This window comes from Rhinolophus hipposideros, assembly GCF_964194185.1.
Source record: "Rhinolophus hipposideros genome assembly, chromosome: 24".
Classification (NCBI taxonomy): Eukaryota; Metazoa; Chordata; class Mammalia; order Chiroptera; family Rhinolophidae; genus Rhinolophus; species Rhinolophus hipposideros.
Window position 1 is genome coordinate 6,824,709 of NC_138070.1, and position 22,781 is coordinate 6,847,489.

Below are 22,781 nucleotides of genomic sequence, written 5' to 3' on the forward strand. Positions count from 1 at the left end.
GCAGCAGCTCGTTATCTTCAATCTAGTTGTGGAGGGTGCAGCTCACTGGCCATGTGGGAATCGAATTGGCAACCCTGTTGTTCAGAGCTTGCACTCTAACTAACTGCCCCAGACCAGATAATTCTTTATGATGGCGGCTGTCCTGTGCAACAGGGGTGTTACTAACACCCATAGGTCTGAAGGTACAAGCGTGTGCTCCAGTTATTACTACTGCATAACAAACCCCTCAAAACTGTGTGGCTGGAAACAATGACAGCAGTTATTTTGCTCCTAGATCTGCAGTCTGGGCATAGGATAGCTTGTGTCACCTGGAGTGGCTTCAGGCGGGGGGTTGGAATCACCTGAGGGCTCACTCAGATGCCTGGCACTGGGCAGAGCAGACACGAACAGCTGGACTCCTTGGGCCACTCTCTGTCTCTTTGCGGCTTCTCACATGGTCTCCCCAGTATGGCAGCTTCTGGGTAGCTGGACTTCTTACCTGGAGGCTCGTGGCTCCAAAGGTGTGTGTTCCAAGAGCGGGGGCGGGGTGGGAGCTGATCACCTTTTCTGAACTTGTCTTGGGAGTCACTCAGCATCACTTCCACCTGCGTTACATTGTTAGAAGCAAGTTGCTTCAAGAGGCAAAGAATCCAACTCTTTCTTTAGTGGCAGGAGTGTCAAAGAGTTTGCAGACCTGTTTTAAAACCATCACAGGGAAAAGCCCAGAGGGTAGCCATGTGGAGAGAATGCTAGTAGGCTAAAGCTGTGGCCCTTGGGAGAGGAACACAGCTGGCCCTCGGCTCTCTGACAGGGAGCTGGCAAATGCATAAACCCTTCCCGTCTCCTGTTGGTGTCCTCATTGCCTGAGCCCCACTGAGCCAGAGGGCAAGGGAGCGAGCTGGTAGACCCGCCCTGCAGCTGGGGCTCCTGGGCACAGGGGCCCGGAGGGTAGGGGTGCATTTGGAGGGGCAAACAGAAGATGCCCAGCACGGGTACCCCCTAGTGGTCAGTTTTTGTAGCCCTGTCTCGCCCTTCTGTGGTTTCTGCAGGCTGGACAATCTGCTGTTCCATCCAGAAAAGATGGAGGTGCTTGCTGTCCTTGATTGGGAACTGTCTACCTTGGGCGACCCCCTTGCGGATGTGGCCTTCAGCTGCCTGGCTCACTACCTGCCCCCCCGTTTTCCCGTACTTCGAGGTAGGGACTGCTGTGGGGGAGACGGAGGGACCGAGCCGGCTCCATTCTCAAAGCATTTGGGCAAACTCAGCGGAAGTAGCTGTGATTGGGCTGGTGCATGAACTTGATGTCCTGGTGGTTTGGGTAGAAAATGTAGTTGGGGTACATTCCTGCCGTAATGGGAGTAATTGGGTATAGCGAGTATTTTAAGTGAAAAGGATGTGCATATAGGTACCCCGTATGCTTCCACACAACTAATTTCTATTTAATTTTTTAAACTCAAAGATACAGTTTTATTTTCAAAACTTTAGAGCCAACAGATAAAAAAGAAAAGTTAAAATCATCAGTAGTTCCAGAGATCACTGCCGAACTTTTCATTCTCGTCATCTTTTTTTCTATGTGTATACATACATATATACATATACTATGTGTATACATTTGTTTTAATGAAACTGATTATACAATTTTATGACCTTTTTTTCACTTAATTATATACTTTGGACATGTTTTCTTGCCATTAAATATTTCTTCTACGGCATCATTTTAATGATGGCATAGGATTTTATGGTATAGAATTAAGACATTTGGTTTGATTCCTATTTGGATATTTAATTTGTTTCGAATTTTTTATATATTATACCCCCTACCCTCACAAAAAAGGCAGTGAACATCTTTGTAGTAATATATTTACATATATATATGTAAATTATATATGGTATACTCCTAGGATAAGTTCCTAGGAATGGAGTATATTACATGCTCCTAAACCATGAAAATATTACAAACGAAGCAAGTTGTCACTTTTTCATAATTTGGTGGGATCTGTCTCTCCATGCTGTTCTTTGTCAAATGACTGATCGCAAATGATATGCATCCACACTGAACTAGGGTCCACATGGAATTGGAGGCCCCTTGTTCCTTCCCTTCCTCTACTCCCAATTTAGTCTGAAACTTTGAGGCACCAATTTGTGAATAACAGCTTCGTGCCTGGATCCCAGCCATCTGAGGGATATAATCAGCTGACCCTTTGAACTAGCTATGGAGCCAACTTCCAGGGGAGGAAGTAATTTTCAGAATGTAAGTGCTGTGTGGCCACAGGGGCGTGTGGGAGTCACTGACGGCCCAGGGTGGCTCTGTCACCACAGGTTTGAGTGACTGTGATTTGACTCAGCTGGGCATCCCTACTGCAGAGGAATATTTCAGGATGTACTGTCTTCACATGGGTATCGCTCCCATCGAGACCTGGAACTTCTACATGGCTTTCTCCTTCTTCCGCATGGCTGCCATCCTACAAGGAGTCTATAAGCGCTCGCTCACAGGTAATGGGGTGGCCTCAGTTTCTCCCCCTGGAAACCCACCCGTGGCCACAGGCTTCAGAGGGACAGGTTTGGCTAGAGTCTATAAGATTCAGTGAATTCAACCATTTGTCAGTAAGTATATATCATAGATTATAGTCTTTAAAATAGTTAAACTTTTTTAAATGATTAAAATAATGTATATAACATTTTAAAGTAAAATCATACAGGATAAAAATTTAGGTACTGAAAAATACATGTAAGATGATCACATTGTTATAAAACTTGGAGAGAAGACAGATGTACATAAAAAATTGGGTGGCCCAAGAAACTGAAAAGTAGCGTTTATCTTTGAGAAGTGGTGCTGAGAAGGAAGGAAATTGTTCTATATGATTGAATTTTTATCATGTCTGGTGTCTCCACGCCATGTACGCTCCCAATCCGTTAGTCACTTAGTAGACATCTTAGTTACCAGATTACTGTCAGGGTATCACAGTGTTCAGGTCACCCTTATTTTACTTAATAATGGCTCCAAAGCGCAAGAGTAGTGATGCTGGCAATTCGGATGTGCCCAGAAAAGCCATGAAGTGCTTCCTTTAAGGAAAAGGTATGTATGCATGTATGTATGTATGTATAGGAAAAAACAGTATATAGAGGGTTTGGTGCTATTCTGGAACATATCCGCTGTGGACAGGGGGTGCTATTATAAAAACATTCGATAAGGGGAAACAAAAAACCCCAACTATATGAACATCAAAATTAGTTCTGTACGTTTGTCTTCTCTAAACTCATTTCTCTGTTTGAACAATTGAGATGTGTGGTATTTATCTGGACAGTGGGTTTAGAGAAGGAGCACTTGTTTCAAAGGCATTCTCTGTATGGTGTCAGTCACAGGAAACATCATTTCCTCTTTAGATTTGCAGGAGGGGGATGTTGACCAGAGCCCAGGGACTGACTTACAGTCTGTACCAGTCCCAGCCCACGTGTCACTGTCCTTTATCAATAAATGGGTGCCAAAGACGAGGCTTCCTGTAGATGGCTGCTGTTACCATGGAAAGGCAAACCTGCTCGTGACTGCAGCTTAGGAGGTGGTCTCTTCTGCGGGGATTACGTTTGGGAAAATACACCAGAACTGATAGTTTGAAATCAACCCAAGCTCCTACGAGTGATTGTCCAAGAGACAAAGAAAGCAGTGCCCTGAGATCAAGATCCAATTAAAGAAAAGAAAATTCGGAAAACATTTTGTACTCTCTGTTGAAGAAGAAAATCATTATGAATAACAACGAGTTTCAGGGAGGTGTCTCCCTCATTGATGCTGCGTGTACAGTCTGAGTACTGAGGGGAAAGGTAGGCCCCCTCATGCTCGTCAGCCCTCACTATTATCGGCGACGTGGGGAAGGGCCTGGTTGGTGCCCAGGGTGCACCCTAGGGCTCGGATCCAGCCACTAGAAGGTGATGAGCAGAGACTCGCTGAGGCGCAGAGGTCTGCATTCTCGGCTGTGCAGCAGACGGATTTGGTGCCTGGTTTGTAAGGAATAGCAGAATATCTTTAACACCAAAACTACATGAAAATGACTCTTTTGAGAAGCTGGCCATGGCAGAAGCCGGAAGGAAAACAGGCCTCTGTGAAGATCCAAAGAACACGACAACGCTAAAAATGATCCAAGAGAGCCTGCTGTCAAAAAGCCCACCATGAGGAGGCAGCGGACACACACCCACATGGCTAGATCTCAGAAGTGGCAGGCTCGCCGAAAAGACCACGTACCCTGTGATGTATTTGATGTATATTCCAGAAAACAAACTGTAGGAGCAGAGATCAGTGTCACCAGAGGCTGGGGAGAAGGGTTGGGTACAACGGCACACTGGAGATTTGGGGACGGTGGGAGTATTGTGTACCTTAGTGGTGCTGGTGATTACCTGACGAACCTTGCAGAATTAGACACCTTAGAAAGAGGATATACGTACACCATACCTAAATTAAAAAAAAAAAAAATCTTTTCTGAAAAAGACTTGAGCATATTAAAGAAAGCAAAAGAGAGAGTGAGAGCATGACTAGAGTGAGTTCTGCGACGCTGGTGATGGCGTCGACGTAACAAAATAGAGCCTAGAAACCGGCCATTATTCTAATCCTGTGTGAGCCTGTTTTGTCAGTTTCATAGCAGGGGCAGAGTAGGATAATGCAGGGCTTCCTGTTACCCACTGGGGACAGCAGAAGTAATTTGGGGGTGTTACTGATTTAATTTAGTTTCTTTAGGAAAAGAGGTCAAGAGCAGGCCAACTGAGTTCCACTTCTAGCTCCCAGCCCACTGATATAAGCTCAGGCACGTCTCTTCCATCTCTGACTTAAATCCTTACCCTAAAGTGGGGATTAAAGCAGTCATACTGCTTGGGGAATTCAGTGAGCTCTGAGGACACACATAAAGCAGTATGCTCGCTTAACACCATGTCTGGCCCATGGCAGATGCTCAGCAAGTGGTAGGAGCTGCTGATATAATAACAATATTATCATGTGTTAGCATTATGACCAAGGGCAGTTTAGGAGTAATCACTGATTTTCTTTGCTTCTGCTCAGGGCAGGCAAGCTTGGCAACCACTCAACAAAATGAAAAGCTGACTGAATTTATGTCCAATCTGGCATGGGACTTTGCAGTCAAAGAAGGGTTCCGGATTTTCAAAGAGATGCCAACCACAAAACCATTAACGAGGTCCTACTACACATGGGCCGGTCCCCAGTCTCTGCTGAGCCGCCCAGGAACCAGGAGTTACATACGCCTTCCAGAATCTTCCCCAGCTCATGACCCAAAGGGAGCTCTGGTTATCTCTCCAGAGGGCCTTTCCTCACCAGTCAGGGAGCTGTACCAGCGGTTGGGGCAGTTTATGGAGCGACATGTGTATCCTGCTGAGCCCAAGCTGCGGAGTCACCAGGCCTCAGCTGAGAGATGGACCCCTTCCCCACTGGTTGAAGAGCTCAAGGTAAAGTGGCCTTTTGAGAGTCGGTGAGACCTCATTAAGGTGGTAGCACCTCAGCTGCCCTGGGCACACCTGCTCCCTCCAGGTAGTGAAGAGACAGGAGAGCTGAGCTGAATTACGTTTGCTTTCCACCATCACTGGGAATTCCTTGTTATGGTTTATAACCTGGGGCACGTGGGCCCAATATGCGTATTTGAATTATGTACATTTGAAACAGTATGATATTAAATACATCAGTTAATAAAGTCTGTCTTTAAAGAACCCATAATGTCAAAGCTAAAGGGCCACATCAGTTGTAAACTGTGTGCTGTTTTTGCATGACGACACCACTTTAGTTCTTGACATGGTTAGTTTTGGCCTGTCTTAGTTTTTAAGTTATTTGAGGTCTTCAGGAGCACATATTTTGCCTATAATACAACCAGCACCTACTTTAAAAAAAAGTAACATCATCACTTTTTTCTAGTTAAAAACCAAATTGCAAAATTAACCAAAGCTCAACCGTGACAAAAGTACGTAACATAGAAAGAAAGAGTTCTCTACAATTCTCCACCCTTTGTGTTAACCACCGTGAACAATGTGGTACTTAGGCTGCCAGCTTCTCCTTTCGGTTCTATACTAACATATGTTATTATCACTCTGTTGTAATGGATCATCCTGCTTGCTCATTGAACTTAATGACACGTCACCTTCCCCTGCCAGCACACCGAGAGATCGACCTCCAAGGGGTTCTGCAGTGGGTGCACCATAATTTGTTTGCCCTCCCTGGCTGAGGGACACTGGGTGTCTCAGTCACAGTCTAGGTGCAAGACATAGAAGCCACCTCTGGGTCACTTGAGGAGCCAAGGCCATCAGCCAGCTGCTGCCATGGATAGGGAGGCTGAAGACCCAGCATTAGAAGACAGCAGGCGCTGCCCCAGGAAGGCAGGCTGCAGGGAGCATGGCCGAGACTGCCACACGAGCAGCCAGCTAGGAGGTCTCACCTGCATGTCTCCTCAAGACTGGAGTCTGAGGTGGGAATTTTCAGGTGGCCGGGTGTAGGTCCCATGCCTTTGGTGCCAGGAAGCAGGGAGAAGGGCATGTCTGGCCCCCTTCATCTTCGGCGGTGGGAGACGTCCCCACCTTGAGGGGCCTTGACCCCAACAACATGTATACAGTGAGGGAGTCCCCCAGAATGAGAACAGGGTTTGGATCCTGGTGCACTGAATGCTCTCATCTGTTTCTGTGTATGATTATTGTTTCGACAGGATAAACTCTTTGAAGTAAAACCACTGGTCCAAGAATGAGACCACTTAGAGTTTTAATAAATATTGCCAAATTTTCATTCAGAAGGTTTTACCGACCTACACTGCCATCATTAAGGTGTGAGATGCCCGTTCCCCACCTGCTGGCCCCCACACTTATCCTCGCCCATCTGGTATAAGCACAGAGGCACTGGAAAAGCAAACATTCATGCAGCAGACACCCCCGGACTCTACATGAGATGCCTAGGAAAAACCCAGATTAGTGAACACTCTGCTTCTCGTTATAGTGGAATAGGAGCATCATGGTAACTAGGATTTGGGGGTAGAGTGGTGAAATTGTAGCCCCTCGCTTTTATCCAGTGTCATTACTACCCATAAATGACAAGTATTTGGCCATTTGCAATGCATTTCATACATCCTGTGAAGTAAGCATTATTCACCTTGATTTAAACGTTAGGAAACAGCTAGAAAGAATAAGCACCTGGATTCAAAGCCAGATCCTCTGGGCTCAAATTCTGTGGGTCCCCCTACCCCCAATTACAAGATAATTATATTCATTTCCTCATTGTACCTCTTCTCAGAACTCCCTTGCTACCTACGTCTCCCTTCCCATTCTACTTTATTTGTTCCAACTAATCTGCCCTTCTCCTTGGCCACTGCACTCTGAGCTAATTAGCTTTGCCGAGAATACAAGGCAAGTCATGTACTGATTCTAGCAGAACATGTCCTTGAGACCGGGCCCAATATAAACGTACACAATCAGGCCAGCTGGCCCCTCCCAGCGAGAAGAAGTGATGGTAATTACATCCATAATGACTAATTAGTGCAGCCTGCCAGCTTCAGTGTCAGGCACTTTATGTGTTAGCTCATTTAATCCTCACAACACCCAGGGAGGTGGGTGCTGTGGCCATTGGTGAGTTTGGGTTGCCTGGTGTCCATTCCTCTTTCTCTTGGTAGCAGTACCCCACTTTCATTTGGGGGCATTCCCTCCCCGCTTCGGCTGTATGCAGGACTGTCAGTCAAGGGGCCAGCCCAGCCATCCCCAGCCAAGAAGTGAGCGTGTGTGAGCCAAATGATGCCGGCCAGTCGCTTCCCGAAACTGGGAGAGTGAACAGTGCTTTCAGGATAGAAAACAGTTGGCACTCACTCATTCCACAGCGGGGGCCCTGCAGGATGGCTGAGCATCCTGGCCTATTGTGGTCCTGTAGGCTCCCTGGGTCACTATCCAGTTCTGAGCCTTGTTCTCTAATCTGAGCTCCTGAGAACCTTCCCATTTGGTTCCTGTTTTCCTTTCGTTCGTTAGCCACCGTCTATTGGTATTGCTACGGTTCGGTAATCCTGACCAATCGGATGGGTGGGTGGTCACACCCCATTTCACGGATGAGGAAACTGGAACATGCAGATTCAGTGTCTTGGCCAAGGTCTCCCAGCCAGGGGTGGCAGGGCGGGTCCAACTGAAGGCCTGAGCTCCTGACCCCAGGCGAGACTTCCTTGTTATCTACCGTGTTTCCCCAAAAATAAGATCTACCCAGAAAATAAGCCCTAGCATGATTTTTCAGGAAGACATCCCCTGAACGTAAGCCTTAATGAGTCTTTTGGAGCAAACCTTAATAGAAGACCCTGTCTTATTTTCGGGGAAACACGGTAGGCAGGCGCTACCTTCAGAAATCCGGGGTTACTTGTCTTAGGAGCAAGGTGCCTCTTAAAGGAAGCTGGTTCGGGCCCTCTCTTTATGCACCGTGTCAGGGCCGCTGAGGCTGCAGCCACGTGTAATGGGCCCGCGCCCTGTCACGCGAAATAAAGGATCCTCTAGTCTCTGTGCTCACGGAGTGTGTTCTCTGAAGATTCATCATTATACTAACAATGCTAACAGCGATGGAGGTGAGGTACGTGGGGTGTCCGGGGGAGTGAGCAGTGTTTTCAGGCTAGAAAACAGTTGGCCCTCCCTCACTCCACAGCAGGGGATGTCTGCTGCCATCCTGGCCTCCCTGTGCTTACGCCCCCCCACATCCAGCCTGCTGGTGCGGACTTGTATCGGTTTGGGCGCACACTTCATCCTTGGCTGCCTACCCTCTTCTCTCTCATCCCTTTCATTAGTTTCCACAGGCCACAATAAAATGACAGTCCCCACTGTATTTCCCTGACTTACTTTTCCCGTGTTAGGAGAAAGCCAAGGCCGAAGGACTGTGGAACCTCTTCTTGCCCTTGGAGACTGATCCCGAGAGAAAATATGGAGCAGGACTGACCAACGTGGAGTATGCGCATCTGTGTGAACGCATGGGCACGTCTCTGTATGCCCCTGAGGTACCTTCTCTAAAGCGCTGCTCTGAGTGTGAGGGTGTCCCCTTCCCGCACTGGCAGGGTTTCCTCCACCCGGCGCTGGACTCAGGGGCACTGCCACAACCGTAAACTTCTAATGAGGGAGGACAGCTATGGGCGGGTGGCTGGAGCCCGAGCAGGAAAGCAGCTCAGGGTGGGCGTCTCCGGGGGAGATGGGAGCCATCTGGGCTTCATGGGCTCTGAAACACTACATTCGGATGCTTTGCATTGCTCTGGGGAGAGGACGAACTCTCACGAGGGTGACAGAGGGCCCTGGTACCTGCTTCTTGGGTATTTGAAGTTTTAAATATGGACATGGGAGTCACCGTTATGATTTTTTTCCTTTTCAGATATTTAACTGTTCTGCTCCAGACACAGGGAACATGGAGCTTCTGGTGCGCTATGGCACCGAGGAGCAGAAGGCCCGCTGGCTGGTGCCGCTGCTGGAGGGGAAGACCCGCTCCTGTTTTGCCATGACGGAGCCCCAGGTACCACACCCAGGGGTTTCTTATCAGGCCAGACCCTCGCCAGGCCCCGTGTGTTCTCTCCGCACAGGGGACGCGGGACGCTGGCCATCTCAGCAGCATGTGCTTTCACTTAGGTTGCCTCATCAGACGCCACCAACATTGAGTCTTCCATCAGAGAGGAGGATAGCTTCTATGTCATAAATGGGCACAAGTGGTGGATTTCAGGTATGTGGCCTGAAATTCTTTTTTCAATTACACGCCAGTGGGTCTGTGTTGATAAGCATGTCACTCTCTGTCCTGGGAAAACTATGGTAGGGGTGGCTTCTTTGCCAGTTGATGCAAAAGAGATTCTGTGCTCCTGGCAGAGGCAGCAAACCCTAGGGGAACCAAAGGTTCCATGTGGGTCACCAATGACCACACATGTGACAGTTCTAGGAATCTCACTGTCTCCCCACTCTCTTCGTTCTACCTTGGGCATCTCCCTTTAGAAAGGCAGAAGGTCACTTCCTCAGTGGCGTCTCCCTATATGAGATCAGGGGACTACATCAGAAGGCTTAGTGACAACCTGCTATTCATCACGTGTTGTCTGCGGGGCCCTCTGTAAGAGCTGTGTGGACCTCGCCTTGCTGAGTCCCCACACATCCCCAGAAGGTACATATTAGTATCCTCATTTCACAGAGGAGGAAACTAGGTCAGAGAAGTGACTGAAGGTACTGCCCCGCCCCGCAGCCCCAAGCAAGAAGGAAGGGTTTGCCCGTTTCTGAAGCCCGTGCCCGAAGCCATTATGTGTACACCGCCTATGGGAACAGCAGAACGCCTGCTGGTGATGCAGTAGCAGTTGTCCGTATCTTGTCTTTGTTTTCTACTCCACATGGCACTTTAAGAAAAAAAAATTGCTCTTATGATGTTGGAGTCATTCCTCACTGGGACAAAAACCAATGGCTCTTAATTTCTGGTCCAGAAGTTACTCATATCTGGTTACGTGAAGTGTTCAAGAGCTGCTTGCTGGCTTCGGCTTTCCTGGGCCAGGACTGCGTCTGCAAAGAGATCTGATGGCCCTGGCGTCAGATGATGGGGGTCTGTCTCTTTCCTTTCCGCGCAGGCATCCTGGATCCTCGCTGCCAACTCTGTGTGTTTATGGGAAAAACAGACCCACATGCCCCACGCCACCAGCAGCAGTCTGTGCTCTTGGTTCCCATGGACTCCCCGGGGATAAAAGTCATCCGGCCTCTGACGGTGTATGGGCTGGAGGACGCACCAGGTTAGCCCCGAGCTGCTCCTGTGTGTGGGTCTGAGCCTGGGAAACACTCAGGACGCAACAGCTCTCAGGGCAGGCTGACATTTGGAGGGCCACATGCTCTTGCATTTCATTTCCATCCGTGAAGATCAAGCACATTTCAGACAGGCGTTTATACTTTGTTTTTTCTCTTCTAAACTCAGAAGATAAGCCAGAATCTGTGAGATAAGAAGGCCCCACAGGACAGTAGCAGGAAGTACATTCCAAACGTGCCCTTCTAGAGCCCGCTGGACAGCTGACCAGCAGGCCTGGAGGTCCTCACAGGGCCTCTTCTGGCTGCTGACAGCGTTCACAGGTTGACTTTCAGCGTGTCCATGGGACCACAACATCGTTCGAGTCGCATACTACTCGGCAGTCTCAGTTTTTGGGAGAGTCATTATGTTTTGGAGGAGGAATGGCAAACTATTCATTTGACATTGTAAACCACTGATTTATTTTCTATCTTTGATAGGTTCCTTCCTGCCCTCCCCGCCAACCATGTCCTAGTTAGAAGGTTGAATAAAAGACAGGAATATTGCCAGCGGGTGACCTGAACTGAGGCAAGGGATAAACACCCCCCAGGAAACGGGTGGGCGAATCGCTTAGGAGGCAACGTTTGGGTCTTTCAGGTGGCCACGGTGAAGTCCTGTTTGAGCAGGTGCGCGTGCCCAAGGAGAACATGGTCCTGGGCCCTGGCCGTGGCTTTGAGATCGCCCAGGGCCGACTGGGTCCTGGCAGGATCCACCACTGCATGCGGCTGATCGGGTACTCGGAGAGGGCCCTGGCGCTCATGAAGGCCCGTGTGAGTGCTTCCCCTTGTGCCCGGATCTGACCCAGAGCCACCTGTATGCTTTGCTATCGGACCTCAGATCCTAACTGTTCTGAGAGCCAACTTAGCAGGTGAAGCAAGGTGTTCTTGCCTAGAAGCTGTGTCCCTATCTTTGTTTTACATCTGCTACTTTGCTCAGGTTAGAAGTTCAGAACAAAACAGGCCTCACTCTGTCGAGGTGACCAGGGGAAAAAGGTTGGGCTCTGCGGCAGCAGAGGGCATGGGTCTAAGGTCCAAAGGGTCACCAGCTGCCGAGGACCATTGCTGCTACTAATCCATCTTTAAAAATCAGATACCAGGAAAAACCTGCATTGGTGGCTTTTGTCCCTGGGGTTCCAGAATCTGGCCCTGAGTATGTCCTCCCTGAGTATGTCCAGAAAACTTTATTCTGCTGTAACCTCAAAGGTTGAAAGCCCAAGCAAGGGAGAGCTATTGCTGGGAACAATCGTTCAAATCATTGGTATCGATTTCACAAAGATGACACAAATCCTTGAGACCAAATCAGTGTCTTACAGGAAACTGCAAAGAACATGAGCCAATGCATTTGGATTACTGAGCAAATCACTTGTGATTTACAACCATGTGTTTGTGTGTGTGTGTGAGAGAGAGAGAGAAGGAAAGAGAGATGTTACAGTCTTTTGAATTGAGAGTGATCAGTTATTTTGAGGGGGCTCAGTGTGATACTTTAGCCCCGTCCTACACTGCAACTCAGACTGGTCTGCCCGCATTGCAGTCTGACCGCATGTGTCACAAGTCTTCAGAAGGGGCAGAGCGCTGACACAGCAGCTCCACTTGTAGGACTTGGTCGCAAGGGAGTAATTAGGAGTCTATAAAAGATTTGATCATAGGAGGTTCACCGTAGTACTGATTATAATAGCAAAGTGTTGAGAACAACCTGTAAGGCTAATAATCAGAGCCTGGTCAGATAAACCCTGGTACAGGCGTGCAGTGCAACTCCAAAGTGATGCTGGAGGAATCTACGTCTTAACACAGACAGATGATCACTGTTTTCTCTGAAAAGAGAAAAAGAGGCTACAACACAGTATGTGGAGTATGACTCCATTTTTATAAAAACTGCATGTGTATGTAGATACATACAAAAATTCTAGAAAGATAGCCAGCAGATATCTTCTGTAAGTAACTAGAGATGGGATACCAGGTGTTTCTATTTTTTTGTCTGAAAATTTATACTTTTTCTGCCATGAGATATATAGAGGGTGCCCCCAAAATGTACACACATTTTAAGAAAGGAAAACTATTAAAATTGTAATGTTCAATATATACTGATAACAAAAGATGAATACAGGTCACGTTTGACTTCTGCAATGACAAGAGGTGCTCAGAGTGGTTCCCATCAGCGTCCAGACACTTCTGATGATGGCAAACTACTGCTTGAGCAACATTGACCAGTGTCCAATTGTCTACATTTTTTTAGCACCCCCAGTAATTATTTGTGCAGTAATTGTTTTTAGTTAAAACTAAAGGAGAAAACAAAACTAAAAAATCTGAAACAAGTGAGAAAAATAATCCCTTACGACCTTTTCTGATGGCTCATGACTTTCAAAGACACTAGAATGCCTGTTGCAGTAACAGCTGCCCACAATAGGGCTGTGGCACCCAGACTTTGCTCCCTAGGGTGCCCGTGCTGGGGTGGGGTGTAAAGCCAGACCTCAGCAGCAGAGGGCGCCCTCTCCCCACCTGTGTGACACGCCCACAGTCACTGCGTAATTCCCAGAGTTGCCCTGGGTGAGATGCTGGCTTAGACCTAAAAGGACTTCCTGCCTGGCAACCCAGAGGGAGCTCAACTGCGGAAGAGAAGGGATTCCTGGAAGTACTCAGTGCAGCCACCATGCTGACCATCTCTGCAGTGCACCTGAATGTCTGTGTCTGGACCTTCTGTCTCCCTGGAAATCGCTGGCAAACCTGTAGATGCTGGCACACTCCTGCTTCCACTCCCTGCCCTCTCCTGCTCAATCCTGTGTGGCTCCACCTACCTCCTCTGCAGGGCACCAGCCCATGTCTAAGCCAAGTCTCCCGTGTCCACAGGTGAAGTCCCGTGTGGCCTTTGGGAAGCCCCTGGTAGAGCAGGGCACGCTCCTGGCGGACATCGCCCAGTCGCGCGTGGAGATTGAGCAGGCCCGGCTGTTGGTGCTGAAAGCTGCCCACCTCATGGACGTGGCAGGAAATAAGGTAGGAGTCCAAGGGGCCTCACGGATGGCCGGTCCTGAGGTCCCCTGAGGGAATCCATCCCGGGAATCATTCAGCACGGAGAAAGAGCTTGGTTTCTTGACATTAATAACTTTGCTTCAACAATAACTTTGCTTAGAACTATTTGGGCAGCTTTTCAAAAAATGGAAAAGGCACACCAAAAGAAGACTGAACTCTCTTGTTTTACTGACCTGGTGAACTTCTGGGTGCAAGACAGTGGGCCTGACAGGGTCACACAGCCCCCTGGCCTCAGCCCTGCCTGGGCCTGGACTACCAGGCCCCGTAGTTTGCAGGCATCAGGCAAACTAAGAAGCAGCACAGGGATTCACCAAAAGAGCGGCTTTGTTTTCAAGCGTGATGATCCTCCTTAAACAGCTCTTTCTGAGTGTCTCTAGTGGCCAGCCAGGCACAATGCCATGCTGACCCGTGTTCTCCAGCTCTCCATGGAGCAACTTTCACCCCTTAGCCAAGAGGCTTCAGTAATGGGGGGGAGGGGTGACCCAGGCTCTAATTCCCGGTTCCTTGGCTCTAGTACCAGACATCGAGGCTCTCGGGGGACCTGGCTTCAATGCCCCAACCCAGGGCAGATTCTTGCAGCGTGGTTCTCCAGAGTCCTGGCTGGCCTTGGTCCACTGTTGGGCTGGAGATGGAGGAGCTGATTGTGACCGTGATCGAAGCACAAGCCACGCCCCACTCTGCCTTCTATGTGTGCTGGCGATGTCCCCATCCTCTGGGAAGATGTCTGTGTGCCTGAGTCTGTCCCTTGACCAGGCACTTGCCCACACCTCACCACATCCCTAGTCACCATCATTGCACCCAGGGGCTGGGCACATGCCATGCACCAGTCAGGGGCTGCCTCACAGAGCTTGTGGTCCAGCGGGACCTCAGGTCTCTCTTCTGAGCCCTTGTTTCTGCTCCTCCCATAAAACTGATTGTTCTTCCAAGTGTTCTGCCCTCGGGTGTGCTCTTCTAACGTCGTCTCTTCCTCTTCTCACAGGCTGCAGCTTTAGATATTGCCATGATTAAAATGGTGGCCCCGTCCATGGCCTCCCGAGTGATTGATCGTGCCATTCAGGTGAGCACAGACTGGACGGCTGGTTCTCTGACATTTCCAACACATGCAGAACTCCCTCGCCTTCAGCCACCCGACCTGTAAGCTCTGACAGCCGCCCTTTGTCACCCTCTCACCACGCATGTCATTTCCCTGTTCCTCCTCGGGACAACCCTACAGGGAAGGCCACGTTCCTACTCCCACTGTGAATGTGAGGAAACAGGCACAGAAAAGTGGAGTGACTTGTCCAAGGTCATTCAGCTTGCAGGTAGCCGATCTCAGATTTATGGGAACTGGGTCCTTATTACACCGGAGCCCTACCTCCTAACCGTGTGGGGCACCTCCTCCCCAAATCTTAACACCTGGCCCAACACAGAGATTTCCCGGTGGCAGAAGTCACCAAGCAGAGTCGCCCCAGCCGAAGTCTTCCAGAACACTAGTCATCACAGGGGTTGGGCCGCCCTGGGAGGACAGCTGTCAGACAGCTATCATTCCGCAGGCTCTCGTGCCCGGGCCCTCACAGATGAGGGTTCACCCAGCGCTCCTCCCCTCTCGCCCTGTCTGCCAGGCCTTCGGAGCAGCAGGGCTGAGCAATGACTACCCGCTGGCCCAGTTCTTTGCCTGGGCCAGAGCGCTGCGCTTTGCCGACGGCCCTGATGAGGTGCACCGGGCGGCGGTGGCCAAGATGGAGTTGAAGCGCCACGTTTAGAGCGTAAAGACTGGGAGCCAGCAGGCTGTGCCAGGCCCGTGTCACCCAACACGCTACATGATGCGCTTTGAGAGGCCTGGTATGTGTGATTCTTCACCCCGCCCGGCAGCTCTATCCTGGGCCGATCACTGTGCACACAACCTTTCTGGGTCCCCACAAGAGACATTTCTGGGAGAAGCCTTGCGTTTGCTGTTTCAGGCAAGGAGGAAGGGGATGAGCTGAGGGCTGAGCAGGTTTCGGGACAGAGCCTGGAAAGCTGCTCTTCCTTCTGTCTCAGTGCGGGGGGCAGGCAGCCCACGCCCCCTCTCCCTCTGGCTGTGGGAATCTGAACAAGTATTAGCAGCCCGGCTAGGAGCTAGGTGCTCCCTATAGGGGGGCTTCCTGCTCTGGGGGGCTCCCCAGCAAGCAAAGGGGCAGCCATGATGGACTGCATCTAAAGATCTAGGCTGAGTGCTCCTGGGAAAATGGAACCAGAAGTGTGAAGCCACTGCCATCTGCTTTTCTTCACTCGAATGTCCACGACACAGAACACTAATTAAGATGCTATTTTGGAAAGGAGCTTTGGGAACACAAAGGACTAAGAAAATACATCTCAGAGTCTTTGGGAATGTCTCCATCATACAGAAGGAACTCAGAATAAAGTCCACACTTCAGTCCCTCTGTCTTGTGCCTCAGTTGCCTCCTGACGTGTGTGCTTACATGGGACCCTGTCCAGTGCAACAGCCCATACATGAGGGGGGCACAGACGCTGTGACCCCTGGTTGGTCCCTAATCGTCTGTCTCCCACTGCTCATGAGAATGTCACCAACAGACTATGGCTTTCTGGTGTATGAGGGCCCCTGCCACCTCCACACCCCTCCATCTGCTCTGTAATTTGACGTGGCGGAAGGACGGGTGGTAGACAAGATGCCATTACAACGCAGAGAGCCGTGTCCTCCTCTGGGAGGGGGGGGAAATGAGTTCTTCGAGAAATGGGGACCCCGTGAGCCAGGCGGCATGCCACCAGCGGTTAGGACTCAGTCTGCTAATCTCATAATTCACGATGTGGCCAACCAGATGGGCAGGGACTGTCCCCTCATCTGCTGCATTGCAGACTTGACCTCAAGGGAACCGCTTTGCTTCAGAGAGTGCCCACTTGCTGCAGCCCGGGCCATGCACCTTCGTGGTACCGTACAGTCCTGAGGGGTTTGTGAAAGGGCTCCCCAGCTCTTCTCACCCCAGCAGTCGGGGAGGCAGGCCCTCTTCAGCCACGCTGCCCATTGCTCACAGAAGGTAAAGTTAAATTCAAACCCCCTCACTAACTGCTGTCACAACACCAGCCACACTGGCAAACAACCTTTGGCAGAATCTGTCAGGGTTCGAGCAGCCAAAGCCCCGGCTTCAGGCCTCAGGAAGGAGGAGGTGGATTTTAAAAAGAAAGTGCCTTGGCCAGTGGCCTGACATCACATGACCCTCAGAAAATTCCTCTTGTGTCCTCTGAGGTTAACTTTGCTTAACTAGTTCACAAGCTTGTGCAGCTGCAAGGATGAAAATAGTCAAACTGCGGGGCGATCCCATGTTTTCCTCAGATACTCTGCTGCAAAGGTGGGAGGCACTCCGGCAGGATGGTGAGCGCTGCCTGAAGAATGTGACATCACTGAGATGAGGCCTCCACAGCCCCCCCTCCAGGGTCTCCAATTCTGTTCAATCATTCCACTCTCAACTGCCCCCTAGCTCTAGGCCTGGCACTGTTCTTGGCACTGGGGGATGTGCAGGAAAACAGGCAAAGTTGCGATTCTCAGAGAGCTCACATCTCGAGTGAGGGAGGGCAGTGGGTGCCCTGAGCCTGAGGTGTGCTAGGCATTGCTGGGGGTTTGGGGAGCAGGGCGGGGCGGGGGGAGGGCGCTCTCCAGAAGAGGCATTTGAGCCAGATGGGCATGACAAGAACAGGCGAGGGTGCTCCAGAAGAAGGAGCAGCCAATGCTGAGGCCCTGGGGAGGGGAGGGAGGTGGCCCACGTCTCTGGGTTAAGAAGCAGGAAGAGTAGGTGCCAATAGTGTGGGGAGTTGGTCAAGAGTTTGGTGTTGATTCAACATGTGCCAAAACAGTTTAGGTAGTGGGGTGACAGCACTTGATTTGAGCTTTAAAAAGATCCTTCTTCTCTACAAAGTTCATCAGGACAAAGAAAGAATAAAGCAGGATTAGAACTGGTTCAAAGTTCCCTCACATTGCTGAAGGCTCCAAGAGAACCGGCATAAAATTAAAGAAAGAAAAAAAAGGAAAGGGAAACAAAAAGGAACGGGATCAGGGCTTTAAGATATGAACAAAGGAATCAAAGAATAAAGGAAATCTAACCTGGTCCTAATCTGATTTTTTTTCCCCCACCTTCAGCAAACAATTGCTACTTCTGGGTGGCCAAACACAGTTAAGTAATGTAGTGATGCCCTCGGCATTGTGCTTCTTGGGAATGGAAGTCAGAGTGTGGTTGTGGGTGCATGCTTGGGGGCGAGTAAGCTTGGTTTGGTAATAATTGTGCCTGACCAGTTTTATTTGTGGAACACTTAGCATCTTGCCACCATCCCTGTACGTGGTTGAACCTGCCTTCTTATTAGCTGTCTTGGGGAAGGGAACCAAATGTGATCATAACATTTGAATGATTTTTTTCTCACAGCAATATTCTATCCCAAAGCAACTGAACATACGTTCCTTACTGTTCTCTTGGCAAACATCGGGGGCTAGACTTCTGTACGGCTGAGCCTTCCTCAGTCAGTCACAGGTTTACAGGCTTCCACCAAGGATGCCAACTCTGGTGGGGGCTTTCATCCCTTCCCACTCTCCCTCTTCATTCCCCATGCAGCAAATTGTGGTCTTCGTATCCCCAAGCTGCCTGTGCGCTCCCAAGCCCTGATTTCAGATACCGTCAGATAATTCGAGAATAACCCTATAGAGACAGAAAGAGACTGAATTCCACCTTCAGTTGGAACTGTCCTGGGTGGGGCCCCTACAAGACAGCAGTTGGGATGCTGCTGAAAGAACAGGCTCTGGTGTTCTCCACCACATATGCCCATCTTAGACCCCTCTCCCCCCCTCCCCTGCTTGCCTAGAGATGGCCCCTGCCTGTCACCACCCAGACCTTCAGAGTTTCCCAGGGACGCCTTGAGGATGTCATGGCCGTGTTGCAGCTTGCCTGTCTGCAGCCACAGCGACATGTGGCCCAGGCCGGGGGTGGAGGCATTGATTATCATCCCTGAGACATCTGGGTCCATATTTATACTGCCCTCCACGGTGCACATGGCTGCAGACTTCCCCTCCATGGACCTCACCAATTGTGAGCGTCAGAGCAGTCAGACGGAGGAGTCCCAGGTTCCAGCAACCTGGGGCCCAAACCTGTGACCGTCTGTTGGACAAGTACTCTGGGAGCAGAGTTTCTTTTAATCGAGATGGCTGAGTAGAGAAATGGCTTCAGGGGATTCACGACCATGTCAGCGTTAGCTAGATAACCGGCAGATAACATAGCAGTAAAGACAGTCAAAGATAAAGACATACTACTAAAGCAATAAGAACAGACAGTAATCAGCGATGTGGTACTGCAACCGGGAAGAGGAGCCAGTGTGAACTGACCTCCACTGCCGCTTGTACAGGGCCATTCTAGAGGGAGAATGAGAGAGCCGGGAGGATGAATGGTGGGGGCCTGCGCAGGACTTTCCTGCTACATTTATCAAAAGCAGCATGCAAGGGCAGTCGGTGGGAACCCATCTGGTTTGCTACCTGGCTCTTATGAAGTTAGACTCCTCGCCTCCCACAGAGACAGGCAGACAGGGCCTGACCTGCAGGTGTTGGCTGGGACAAACAGCAACTCCCTTTGGCAGCCCTGCGTGTTCTCAGGCAGGCACTTTCACTGGGGGCAGGTCATTCTAGGGAGGCGGTCTTGAGCTGTTAGAAACTATGTTAGTGTTTGTTCAAGTCTGTTATTGTAGTGGGGGTAGACTAAATAATTTGTGCTGAGAGTCTGCAGTTTCTACAGGCCAAGGTTAAAGCCTAGTCAAGAAGGAAGCTTCGAGAAGCCTAACTAGTTTGGTCAAAGAGAGAATCTTTGTCAGCTATGCTTCTGGATTCATGCGTTTGAATCCTGGCTCCATGACAGATTAGCTGGGTGACAATGGGAAGTGATTTTGCATCTCGTGGAGCTGATTTTCTCATTTAGAAAATGGGGAGAACAGCACTCCCCTTCCACGATTGTTGGACAATTAAATGAGATGACTCACGGCTTATAAGAAGCCAGTAGGACATGCCAGGTTTTCACAAGTGCCTGGGGTTCACAGGGGGCTAAAGAGGACATACAAGCCTATGGGGGCTTTAATCAGGGCCTAGGACCCGCTGGGACCAGCTAACCTTCTCACACTGTAATGTGCAAAGGAATTAACCTGGGGGTACTAGACTTATTGGGGTGATCACATTATAAGGTACATAAATGTCTAATCACCATGTTGTACATCTGAAACTAATATAATATTGTATGTCAACTGCAATTGGAAAATAAATTAATTTTAAAAAGTTAACCGGGGGATCTGATTAAAATGCAGAGTGTGATTCAGTAGGTGTGCCTTTCTAACAGGCGCACAACCAGTGCTGCTTGTTTGGGGACCCCATCTGGGGAAGGAAGGGTGAGGAGAATGGCCAGACTCCCCACACTGGATTGCCCAAGAGTGGGGCAGCACCACCTGGATGGCATCATAGCAAGTGGGTACTTAGAAATACCAAGTGCCAAGAACTGTACCCGATGTATTTCCCCGAAAATAAGACCTAATCGACCATCAGCTCTAATGCATCTTTTGGAGCAAAAATTAATATAAGACCTGGTGTATAATATAATAATATAATGTAATATAATATAATACAATACAATATAATATAATACCGGGTCTTATATTAATTTTTGCTCCAAAAGGCATATTAGAGCTGATGGTCCAGCTAGTCTTATTTTCAGGGAAACACGGTATGTGTTATTTTGAACCTTTCTAACAATTGGCAGATGCTTTTTTTCTGCCTATTTTAGAGGCAAGGAGATTGAGGTTCAAAAAGGTTACATGACTTGCCTGAGATCACATGAATTCAAACCTAAATTCAGAGACTGTGAGCTCTTTCCACTCTGAGGCTCAAGTTTTCAGGATCTCTAAGGGGTTTCCCAGAGGTGCTGGCTGCCTCACCGGGAAAAGGAGGAGGAGGGAAAAGAAGTCCCACCTAGCCAAGGAGAGCTGTCCTGCCATGAATAAAGTACGTGGGTTCTTCCTGCTGACTATTTCCAAAGCCAGGTAATCTCAGGAACACCTCCTCACTGCCTCCAGGGGCTGTGTCTGCGCTGGGGCCCTGACTGTTTGTGCGCTGTGGTGAGCCAACTGTCTGTCCCACGTTTCTGTGTGTGCCCAAAAGAGGAAGGCAGCCTGGCACGGGGCTGGACCACATTTTTCCTCCTGCTTCTAAGGGAGAATGTCTTCCTGTTTAAATGCTGCTTTGAATTGCCCTTCTAACATCCGTTGTTTGGAAAAAGAAAAACAAAAGAACAAAAAACGCTTCCATTTGATATAATCAGTGTCCCAGAACGGGACTAAATAAATATCTAAAATCTCACCATTCGGTGACCCTGAAGGACACCTCAGTTACCACCTTTTTTAGAGAGCAGGTGAAAGTAGGTTTTTTTCAACCTGAAAACACTCAGTTGGGCATTTTTTGGAGGTTTTTTCCAACCTGAAAACACTCAATGGCATTTTTGGGGAGTATTTTCAAAGCTAAGAACTTGTATGTTTTCCTAGAGGAGTGAAGTGACTGTTTCTTATCAACTGGGTGCCTTCCCCAGGACCTCAGAGCTGTGAGGAGGAACCATTTATCCACGTCGAAGCATCTCCCCTATGCAGCATCCTCAAAAGAAGTTATATTCTGCTTGCTTAGTTTCTTCCCCTGCTCACTCTTCTGCCCTCTAAGGATATTCCATTTCGGTCACTGTCAATTCTGGCAATGAGTCCATAGACAAGAGGCTGTGGTGAATAATAGAAAGTTGGACCTGGAGAAAAAGATTTTTTAAAAATCTGAACAAAGATTTAGTTAAGAGCAAGAAAACAGATTGAAGGGCTGGCCCGGTGGCTCAGGCGGTTGGAGCTCCGTGCTCCTAATGCCAAAGGCTGCCGGTCCGATTCCCACTTGGGCCAGTGGGCTCTCAACCACAAGGTTGCCGGTTTGATTCCTTGACTCCCGCAAGTTTTGGGCCCCCAAAACTGGGAGGCCAAGAAAGCTGCTGGTGGGGGATGGTGAGCGCCATAGACGAACAAACTAGAATAAATGAACCTGTGAACCAACGTGTTCTATATACCAAGACACACAACCTATGGGACCCAAGCCTGTCACTGCACACTATCTCAACATATATGAATATCTACAAGCTAACACATTTCTCCTTCCCTTCCCCACGAACAAATTTACTGCTTCTCCTGGCTTCCCCTTCCTGCTGTACAGTAGAGGGTAGAAACCTCAGCACCATCTTCCACTCCTTCACCCTCATCTCCACACAGCCACCCGTCACTTCCACCTCCATGCTCTCCTGCCCAGCCATCCCCGTTGCTTCTAACCAGGTCCTCATCATCTCTCATGCCAGTTCTCCGCTTCCTGCCTGTCTCCTCTCTATATAACCGATTTTCCATGCTGTCTCCAGAAGGATCCCTCAAAAGCACACATGCAAACTCATCACTTCCGGGCTTAAAAATCTTGGGTAGGGGCAGCCAGTTAGCTCAGTTGGTTAGAGCGCGGTGCTCTTAACAGCAAGGTTGCTGGTTCGATCCCCACATGGGCCACTGTGAGCTGTGCCCTCCACAACTAGATTGAAACAACTACTTGACTTGGAGCTGATGGGTCCTGGAAAAACACACTTAAATAAAAGTTAAAAAAGAAAAATCAACAAAATGAAAGGCAACCTATGGAATAGGATAAAATATTTGCAAACCACATATCTGATAAGGGGTTAATATCCAAATAATATAAAGAACTCAATTCAATAGCAAAAACAAACAAACAAACAAACAAAAACCCCACAAATAACCGGATTTAAAAGTGGGCAGAGAAAGTAAATAGGCATTTTTCCAAAGAAAGCATACAAACGGCCACAGGTACGTGAAAAGAGGCTCACCATCATGAATCATCAGGTAAATGCAAATCAAAACCACAATGAGCTAGCACCTCACACCGGTGACAATGGCTGTCATCAATAAAGCAAGCCATAATAGTGTCGGCGAGGACC

The 22,781-nt window shown here is 49.2% G+C and overlaps 3 protein-coding genes across 9 annotated transcripts in view; 1 reads left to right on the forward strand and 2 right to left on the reverse strand.

The window, feature by feature from the left end:
* Nucleotides 1–17,818, forward strand: part of ACAD10 (acyl-CoA dehydrogenase family member 10) — a 45,068-nt gene extending 27,250 nt beyond the window's left edge. For 6 of the 7 annotated variants that reach the window (XM_081036907.1, XM_081036908.1, XM_081036906.1 and 3 more), the window contains 11 exons: nt 1,029–1,174; nt 2,299–2,472; nt 5,021–5,421; nt 8,823–8,963; nt 9,329–9,466; nt 9,580–9,670; nt 10,548–10,706; nt 11,351–11,523; nt 13,597–13,740; nt 14,756–14,833; nt 15,378–17,818. In XM_081036907.1, the coding sequence (XP_080893033.1) occupies nt 1,029–1,174; nt 2,299–2,472; nt 5,021–5,421; nt 8,823–8,963; nt 9,329–9,466; nt 9,580–9,670; nt 10,548–10,706; nt 11,351–11,523; nt 13,597–13,740; nt 14,756–14,833; nt 15,378–15,518 (1,786 nt within the window). In that variant the 3' untranslated portion in view covers nt 15,519–17,818. The remainder of the gene's footprint in view (nt 1–1,028; nt 1,175–2,298; nt 2,473–5,020; nt 5,422–8,822; nt 8,964–9,328; nt 9,467–9,579; nt 9,671–10,547; nt 10,707–11,350; nt 11,524–13,596; nt 13,741–14,755; nt 14,834–15,377) is intronic. The other variant, XR_013992479.1, reaches the window with a different exon arrangement.
* Nucleotides 1–22,781, reverse strand: part of BRAP (BRCA1 associated protein) — a 91,781-nt gene that overhangs the window by 55,096 nt on the left and 13,904 nt on the right. The window lies entirely within an intron of this gene.
* Nucleotides 1–22,781, reverse strand: part of LOC308492226 (uncharacterized protein) — a gene marked incomplete at its 5' end in the record, with an annotated part of 73,647 nt that overhangs the window by 6,647 nt on the left and 44,219 nt on the right. The window lies entirely within an intron of this gene.